Source organism: Myotis davidii, unplaced genomic scaffold (genome assembly GCF_000327345.1).
Source record: "Myotis davidii unplaced genomic scaffold, ASM32734v1 scaffold425, whole genome shotgun sequence".
NCBI lineage: Eukaryota > Metazoa > Chordata > Mammalia > Chiroptera > Vespertilionidae > Myotis > Myotis davidii.
Window position 1 is genome coordinate 2,253,835 of NW_006296413.1, and position 8,464 is coordinate 2,262,298.

The 8,464-nt window shown below is 58.8% G+C and overlaps 2 protein-coding genes across 5 annotated transcripts; one reads left to right on the forward strand and one right to left on the reverse strand.

The window, feature by feature from the left end:
* Positions 1-2: 2 nt before the first annotated feature.
* Positions 3-3,676, forward strand: PPP1CA (protein phosphatase 1, catalytic subunit, alpha isozyme; the record flags this gene model as incomplete). Its single annotated transcript, XM_015568959.1, has 8 exons — positions 3-15; positions 530-661; positions 808-953; positions 1,607-1,691; positions 2,194-2,298; positions 2,716-2,939; positions 3,022-3,156; positions 3,231-3,676. Coding segments are annotated over 8 exons (951 nt in total), but the record flags the coding sequence as incomplete, so codon positions are not given.
* A 244-nt stretch (positions 3,677-3,920) lies between these two features.
* RAD9A (RAD9 checkpoint clamp component A) lies at positions 3,921-8,454 on the reverse strand. Of its 4 annotated transcripts, XM_006771507.2 has the most exons (10): positions 8,325-8,454; positions 7,775-7,903; positions 7,244-7,358; positions 7,058-7,157; positions 5,643-5,752; positions 5,439-5,548; positions 5,295-5,359; positions 5,065-5,202; positions 4,110-4,314; positions 3,921-4,027 (listed from the first exon to the last, which is right to left on the reverse strand). In XM_006771507.2, exons 2-10 carry the CDS (start codon positions 7,778-7,780, stop codon positions 3,932-3,934), a joined length of 945 nt encoding a protein of 314 aa, XP_006771570.1. In that variant the 5' UTR covers positions 7,781-7,903; positions 8,325-8,454; the 3' UTR covers positions 3,921-3,931. The 4 variants fall into 4 exon arrangements, with proteins under 4 accessions (XP_006771570.1, XP_015424509.1, XP_015424508.1 ...); XM_015569023.1 differs by lacking the exon at positions 8,325-8,454 and having other exon boundaries at positions 7,058-7,125; positions 7,775-7,864; XM_015569022.1 differs by lacking the exon at positions 8,325-8,454 and having other exon boundaries at positions 5,439-5,573; positions 7,058-7,125; positions 7,775-7,864.
* Between the last annotated feature and the right edge of the window lie 10 nt (positions 8,455-8,464).

The following is an 8,464-nucleotide window of genomic DNA, read 5'->3' on the forward strand; positions in this document are numbered from 1 at the left end:
GTCGCCTGCTGGAAGGTTGGCTGCGGGCGGGGGAGGTCGGCTCCCACTGCGCCCTGACCCCCGGCCCGGCCCGGAAGTGGCGCGCGGGGGCGCCTGCCCCTCCCAGGGCCGCTTAGACGGGCGGGGACGGGCCGCGAGGTCCCACGGCCTCAGCCACCCCCCCACTCGCGACGCGCTTGGGGGATCTGGGGCTGCTGGGGCACGGGGAGCCCCCTCTCCTGGGCCTGGGGCGCACGGTTGGCCTGGCCTTTTGGAGCGAGGGAGAAACCTAGACAGCCCCCCAACCCACCCAAGGGTCCTGAGCCGAGGTGTTTGGAGCGGCAGCACCTGCGCACAGCAGTCCCTTGGAGCGCCTTGTGGGTAGTTGGGAGGCTACCTCGTGTCCTGGGAGGCGCAGCAGCACCATCTGTCCGGGGCAAGGAGGGGCCCAGGAGGGCCTGGCGCCCCCAGAAGTGCCCTTGGGGCACCCGTGTCGCCCAGCCTCCACCTGTCTGGGGGACCAGGGTCCTGACGCCCGTTCTGCCCCCAGTGCAGGGCTCGCGGCCTGGGAAGAATGTACAGCTGACAGAGAATGAGATCCGTGGCCTGTGCCTCAAATCCCGGGAGATTTTCCTGAGCCAGCCCATCCTTCTGGAGCTGGAGGCACCCCTCAAGATCTGCGGTGAGACTCCTGCCCAGGCCCCTTTGTTCCCTGAAGGCGGCACTGGCCCCCCAAATCCCTGGATCCTTCTAATCTTGAGCCCAACCCTGGCCCTGGGTTCAAGTCTAGACCCTGCACCAGTGCTGACCTGGTTCCCTCGGTCACAGGTGACATCCATGGCCAGTACTACGACCTTCTGCGGCTGTTCGAATACGGGGGCTTCCCTCCAGAGAGCAACTACCTCTTCCTGGGGGACTATGTAGACCGGGGCAAGCAGTCGCTGGAGACCATCTGCCTGCTGCTGGCCTATAAGATCAAGTACCCCGAGAACTTCTTCCTGCTCCGTGGGAACCACGAGTGTGCCAGCATCAACCGCATCTACGGCTTCTACGATGAGTGTGAGTAGCTTCGTGCCTGGGGCTGCCCAAGGCCTGAAGAACTCTCCCTGCTATTCAGTTGGCCTGGTGGTAGGGGTATCCATGTCTGGCAGAGCCCTGCCCACCTGCCATGGGGTCTGGCACTCAACAGGGGTGGTGAATGGTTGCTGACTGAAGGGCTAATGCAGAACCCTGTCTGGTGACACTCCCTCTAGTACATCTCCTACTTAAGCACTTAGGACACCTATCTGGACTGGCCCTGACATCCACCCCTCTTCACACCCCTGCTGGCCAGAAGCTGAGATAAACCAGACCCTGTCTTGGCCTGGTCCTGCTCATAGGGTGGGGGTGGATGCTAACCCCAACACTGTTCCAGATTGGAACTTTGGGGTTCCTGGGATTCAGCTACTGTAGAAGTCCCCCTAGAAGGCTGGTAGGCAGTGTGTGTGTGGTGGGGGTTCCCTTCTTATCTCCCATGCTCTTCTCCCAGCTGTGTCTGGGAGGCCCTGGAGGCCCGCTCATGAGCCATTCTCCTTCCCCTGGGCAGGCCAGAGCGCTGGAGACCATCTGCCTGCTGCTGGCCTATAAGATCAAGTACCCCGAGAACTTCTTCCTGCTCCGTGGGAACCACGAGTGTGCCAGCATCAACCGCATCTACGGCTTCTACGATGAGTGTGAGTAGCTTCGTGCCTGGGGCTGCCCAAGGCCTGAAGAACTCTCCCTGCTATTCAGTTGGCCTGGTGGTAGGGGTATCCATGTCTGGCAGAGCCCTGCCCCCCTGCCATGGGGTCTGGCACTCAACAGGGGTGGTGAATGGTTGGCTGACTGAGGGCTAATGCAGAACCCTGTCTGGTGACACTCCCTCTAGTACATCTCCTACTTAAGCACTTAGGACACCTATCTGGACTGGACTCTGCTGGCCAGAAGCTGAGATAAACCAGACCCTGTCTTGGCCTGGTCCTGCTCATAGGGTGGGGGTGGATGCTAACCCCAACACTGTTCCAGATTGGAACTTTGGGGTTCCGTGGATTCAGCTACTGTAGAAGTCCCCCTAGAAGGCTGGTAGGCAGTGTGTGTGTGGTGGGGGTTCCCTTCTTATCTCCCATGCTCTTCTCCCAGCTGTGTCTGGGAGGCCCTGGAGGCCCGCTCATGAGCCATTCTCCTTCCCCTGGGCAGGCAAGAGGCGCTACAACATTAAACTGTGGAAAACCTTCACCGACTGCTTCAACTGCCTGCCCATTGCAGCCATCGTGGACGAGAAGATCTTCTGCTGCCATGGAGGTGAGGGCGGCTCCGGGGCGCCTGCTGAGGGAGTTCATGGGAAGAAGCTGTCAGCTAGGACTTGTTCCTAGTCGCCTGGAACAGCTCTCCCTGGGGTCTGGGCTTGGACGTCACTTACTGCAGGATGTTCCCCTGCTCCTTGGTGTTAGGCTGCACTCTCCGCTGGTGTGGCTTCAGCGTTATGCATGGAATTTGCTTGCTCCTTTCTCTAGGGAGCTCTGTGCTCCTAGAAGGCAGGGACTTAGAAGAGGCAGAAGGTAATGAGTTCTGTCTGTCTGGGTTCCCAAAATCCAGGAGAGCCAGGGGGTAGTGGTGGAGTGTATGCGTGCGCAAAAGCTGATTGGCCAGGGCTTTTGGGGGTGGGGGGTATCCTTGTTTTGAGGCTTGAGGAAGTGATGTGCCACCTGTGTCCTCCAGGTCTGTCCCCCGACCTACAGTCCATGGAGCAGATTCGGCGTATCATGCGGCCCACAGATGTGCCTGACCAGGGGCTGTTATGTGACCTGCTGTGGTCTGACCCTGATAAGGACGTGCAGGGCTGGGGCGAGAATGACCGTGGTGTCTCCTTTACCTTTGGGGCTGAGGTGGTGGCCAAGTTCCTACACAAGCACGACTTGGACCTCATCTGCCGGGCACACCAGGTGGGCTGGCGGCTCTGGTCCAGGTAGGAGAGGGCCCTGGGCAGCCAGCACTTGCTTAACTATCTGCCCCGTCCTTGTCCAGGTGGTAGAAGATGGCTATGAGTTCTTTGCCAAGCGGCAGCTGGTGACACTCTTCTCAGCTCCCAACTACTGCGGCGAGTTTGATAATGCTGGCGCCATGATGAGTGTGGACGAGACACTCATGTGCTCCTTCCAGGTGGGGATGGGGAAGGAAGGGGCTGGCGGCCCGTGGCTCAGCCCCATGAGCCTGACCCGTGTTGTCTCTTCTAGATCCTCAAGCCCGCCGACAAGAACAAGGGGAAATACGGGCAGTTCAGTGGCCTGAACCCCGGTGGCCGGCCCATCACCCCGCCCCGTAACTCCGCCAAAGCCAAGAAATAGCCTCCACGTGCCGCCCTCTGCCCTACCTGGTGGATTGTACAGAAACCACGCAGCATGGGGGGTCATGCTGACTTCCTAGGCCTGCTGTCACAGGGAACATGGAGCCTTGATGTTTTTTTTCCCTTTTTTTAATGAATCAATCGCAGTGTCCAAGCCCCCAGGGCTCCCTCTGCCTGTGCCTCGGTGGCTGCAAGCAGGATCCTGGGGCTGAGGCTGCAGCTCAGGGCAAAGCAGGGCCAGATTGAGGGTCTCCAGCCTTGCTTGGCCTCAGGGCTGGCAGCCGGATCCTGGGCAACCCATCTGGTCTCTTGAATAAAGGTCAAAGCTGGATTCTTTCCCTGGCCTGTCTCCCTTGTCCCAAACAGTGGGCCTGGCACTCATTTGCCCAGAGCCACTGGCAAGGGGTGGCTTGCCAGGCACGGGGACCCAGCCACATGTTAAGGTCCACAGGGCCTTCTTAGAATTCCCAGCCAGAGCCAAAAAATATTGAAAAAGCAAGGCCAGCCAGCCAGCCATAAGACATCCCCGATTTGGAGGAGGGACAAGTCATGATTGTCAGAAAAAGTTGATCAATGGGCCAGGTTCTCAGTTCAGCCTTCACCTTCACTGCCTTCAGCCAACACAGGGCTGGGGCCCAGCGGGGAGTGTGCAGGAGCCAGGATGGAGCCAAAGAACAGTGAGCGGAACTGGAAGAACAGGAAGCTGAGTGAGTTGTGGAGGCTGCTCCCACCTGGCATCCCATCCTCTGCCTCCACTCCCAGCCCCTACCTTCTTGGGTGGGGGGGTCCCAGGCACTGTACTGAGCTCAGCCTCAGCTTCATCTTCTTCCCCTTCGGAGTTGCAGGGAGGCTGGAGGCCAGGTGAGGGGGAGATAGAGGGGAGTGTTCTTGAGCTCTCACTGCCCACAGTGGTTTCCATGGCAATCATGTAAGAGTCAATGTCATCACTGGCAAAGTCATCCGGCTGGGGGGTGCTGCAGGTAAAGATGATGTCAGTGAGAAACAGGAAAAGAGCCCACCTTGGAGAGCTGTGGTGGGGGTTGGTGTGGGGACCTTGTGACCACTGGTGATCTCTTAGTTTTATTACTTCCTTATTTGGTTGGAGGAGAGAGGATACAAGGGTTAAGTGGCGACTTCCTGGAGGGGCTGGGCCTGGAATCTTTCGATCAGAGTTCAAATAGGGGCCTGAGGGAGGCATCCTGGGGGCCCATTTAGCTCAGCTGGGGGAGGGGAATAGTAAGTCCAGTGAGCTGGGCCACTTTGGGCCCAATATCTCGCCTTCCCAGGGGATAGGAGCTGGAGAGCACTAAGGCCCAGGGACCTGCTGGGCAGGGGGCCAGACTAAACTTCCTCTGCTTAAACTGTACTCGTCCCATCCTCCCCAACCCACCTACCCTTCCAGCCACCTGATTTTCACCCCAGGCAGTCCCTAGCCTCCAGCAACCCCCTTTCCCTCCTAGTCTGGGAGGAAGCTCAGTGGGGAGGTCTCAGCCAGAGAAGGAAACTAGCCTGACCTTGGGGACACTTCCCCTGGGTGGGAGGGATCTCTGAGCACAGCCGACCAGGAAGGCTGAGCCTGTGAGGCTGGAAGCTGGAAGCACTTTAGGGGCTGGGACCTTACAGGAAATGTCTGTATGGAAGGGGAGGTATTGAAGCTGGAGGCAGCAGGCTCAGGCCAGGGTGCTCGGAGCCACTTGGGAGGGTGGGCCCGTGGAAACCCTCACCTGTGGGCCTGGCACTGAGGTGCTGGCTGGCAGGGCTCTGAGAAGTGCAGGTCCTGGGAGTTTGGGGTTGGCTCCGAGAGTGTAGCCAGAACAAAATGGCCATCCAGCAGAGAGTCCTTGATGGCAAAGATGGCTGGCCTGGACAGATGATGGGTCCCAGACAAGGTAAGGGCCCTTTGGCTCCTGGCACCCCAGAGCCCTCCCCTCCCTGTCCTGAGGCTGGGAATTACCTGCCGGGAGCATCGAAGTGAATGCTAAGAGACAAGTTTGCTGACTCTGCGAAGCTCAGGAGCCCCTGGGAGGAGAGAGCAGAGCAGTGAGGCCTTGGGCAGGACAGGGAGGATGGGATGGTGAGGGTATGGGGGGAACCTTACCCGGAATTCTTTGAGGCAGAAAGTGATGGCCACCCCTTCTTCAGCCTGCAGCTGCTGGAAATCCTCCTGCCCAATGCTCATCTCAGTCACCATGGCTTTGATGGTGCTGTCTGTGGGGGCCGGAACAAGAGAAACCTGGGCCCATAGGTCCTAGCTCCTCCCACCCCATCATTCCCTATCCCAGGCCCTGTCCAGACCCCTCACCTGCCTCTTCCTCCTGGTAGCTTCGCAGGATGACCCTGCGACCATGGCCAATGCCCAGTGTGACTTCAGCCAGTGCAGGGGGGAAGGGCAGGACAGCCTCCCCCAGCAGCCTGTGAGGAGGGCAGAGCATTACCCCGAAGGCTTGGCCCTACCCAGTGGTTTTGCTCTGAGGACCTGAGGCAGGACAGTGACACACGCACCAGTATGGAAGGGGGATTGCCACGAGCCAGGCCTAGCATGCCCCAGGAAGGAGGACAGGGTGAGCAAGACATGGTTCCTGCCCCATCAAAAGCTCCCAGGCTGTCGTGGCAGCAAAGTCCACTGTAAGGGACAGGACAGACAAGAGTAGAGCCCAGAGAACGCAGCAGGAAGGATGCCTATACCAGGCAGGCAACACCTGTCCATCCAGGGGTGGGACACCACACCCATTCTATCCTTACCACCTGGCCTTCAAAAAGAACCCCACATCCTTGTTTTCTAGGGATACATGGTAAAAAGTAGTTACAAATGAAGTAATATTTAGAATTAGCCTCAAGACAGTTGGGACAGGAGCTGGCATCTTCTATATGTATTTAAAATTGTAAGAAAAAGAAAAAATTACCCATTAAAAAAGAGAAATAGCCTCAAAATCCAGTCCAGAGGTGATCGCCTTCCCTCTTTCTCTACCTAAAGGAGCAGTGCCATACACAGAACTCAGAAACCACAGAGGACCCAAAGGGACCTTCAAGTTACATGGCCTGTGGCTCCTAAAAGAAATGAACAAGACCTTGGGCTACTTGAATGCCAGCAGCACCCAGCATGGGCGGGAAGGGAGCCACCCTCTGCACTGGTCTTCATCAGGGACCTGGGCCTCCACTGCAGCCCCAGCCTCCCAGTCCCTGGGGGCTCGGATTGCCCGGATGGTTCCAGCTCTGGAGCTGCTTGTTAGGCAGGCCTCCTGGCCCACAACCTCCCCACCCAGCCTCCTGCCTTGACCTGAGGACTCAAGGCTAAAGTCAGGGCAGGTAGGGAGAGGCTGCCCTTGAGCGGGGAGCACCCCAGAAGGATAACCAAGCCAAACAAGGGTTTTGACCCTGAGCTACAAAGCTTGACGACAGACTTCCAAGGCTGCTCAGGCTAGAGACCTGCTCTCCAGAAGGCTGACAGGCCAGAAAGACAAGCTGGGCCCTTGGGTGAGACTACAGGCTCCTGAAGACAGTGAGGAGCCTATAGCAAGGGAGCCCCTGTCCCTCCTCTACTCCCCCTCTTAAAGAGACAGACAAGGACCTGAGAGCAAACTGGGCTGGCTGACTGCTGAGGTTCACACGAACCCTGTAGGAAAAATGGTAGCGGTGCCTTCTTAAATTGACCCTTGAGGCCCCAAAGAAGGAAGACAGAGACCTGGGGCTCAGCTTTCGGGAAGGTGGTGTACTTACTTTGCTGGGGCCCGGAGCAGATAGGGGCACGAGGCTGGGTCGAAGACAGCCTGCAGGGACTCACAGTCCTGGAAGGACAGGTTGTGAGTCTTTCTCACCCCTGGACGGGCAGACAGAGTCTCAGGATCTCGCCAACCTCCACCCCCACACCCCAGGAGCCCCCTTGCTGGCCAGCTGCCCACTCACCATACTTGCAGTGCAGCTGGACCACCAGGCGGCTGCTCCTGCCATTCAGGGAGATGCAGCATTTCTCCACCGTCTTCTCCAGCATCGCCAGCGAGCGGAAGACGGACAGGAACGACTAGGTGGGGGAGACACATCAGGCCAACACTGAGCCTCCAACAACTAGTTCTCACGTCCCCTGTGGGCCCTAGCCCATCATGGGCTCAGGACTGTCACACCAGGAAGGGAGCTCCCACAACTATCGGTCACTGACACGTTTCCAGGCCTCTGTTCATGCTGCTCCCTGTCTGGATGCCTTGCAACACCTGCTTGAATGTCACCTCTCTCTCCAGGTCCCTGGTAGGGTTGATCACCCTCTCCTCGTCTGCATTCCCCTCTGCAGATGTCTTCACTGTGCTCCTCGCTGCACTGTGCACTGGACTGCCCCTGCACACACCTCTCTCCCCAGTCAGCATCTACTGAGTGCCCAGAGCAGCCGCACTGCTGCAGGGGCTCCTGGGGGGTGCAGTACCGCTGCTGAGGGAAGGACCTCACCTTCATCAGGATCTTACAGCGCAGTGAGTCCTGACCAGGGGTGGCTGCCTGGTACAGCTGGAAGAAGAGCGGGGCAAAGAGGAAGCAGGCATAGGCAGAGCGGGAGGAGTTCACGGTCCGGAGAGAGAGCTGGGCAAGGAAAAGCAGGGAGAGGAACGCAGTCAGGGCAGTGACACTTGCCCTAATGTCCTGCACCTCCATCACCTGTTGAAATCCTGACCCCTTCCGGTCATCGGATACCTTCTCCATGAAGCCTCCCCAGAGTTGGCCTCAGCACTGCTCCCACCAGGGCCTTACACCAACTCACTGCGCCTTTCCCCCCTGCCACCCCCACCGGCCACCTGGCACTTCAGGGAGAGCAATTGTCCTCAGTCCACACACAGGCCTGGGAAACGACAGGGCCCAAACTGGTGTCCCAGCACCGGGGGTTGGACGCTGAAACTCAGCTGACAAATCTGTCCCGGGCATCCCGCCTGGTGGAGGCGAGACTCAAGCCCAGGTTAGGGCTCCCTGTTGGAATGCCATCCCGTCCCATCCCCCATCTCCTCACCCCGTCTTCCAGGGGCTCCAGGTAGAGCTCGTCCCCGATTCGGGATAGAGAGTGGACGGCCTTGCCGAGCACTGCGTGGGGAGAAAAGCATCAGGGGTTAGGCTGGAGCCTCGGGCAGTCCCACGTCCCCCCGACCCCGC

Bases quoted from the DNA above. Each gene is read 5' to 3' on its own strand.
- RAD9A (XM_006771507.2), bottom strand. The intron at 5,753-7,057 runs GTAAGTACACCA...CCCTCCTCACAG, and splicing joins CTGCTCCGGGCCCCAGCAAA to GCTGCTGGGGGAGGCTGTCC. The intron at 4,315-5,064 runs GTGAGGGTTTCC...CTTTACCTGCAG, and splicing joins CCTCAGTGCCAGGCCCACAG to CACCCCCCAGCCGGATGACT.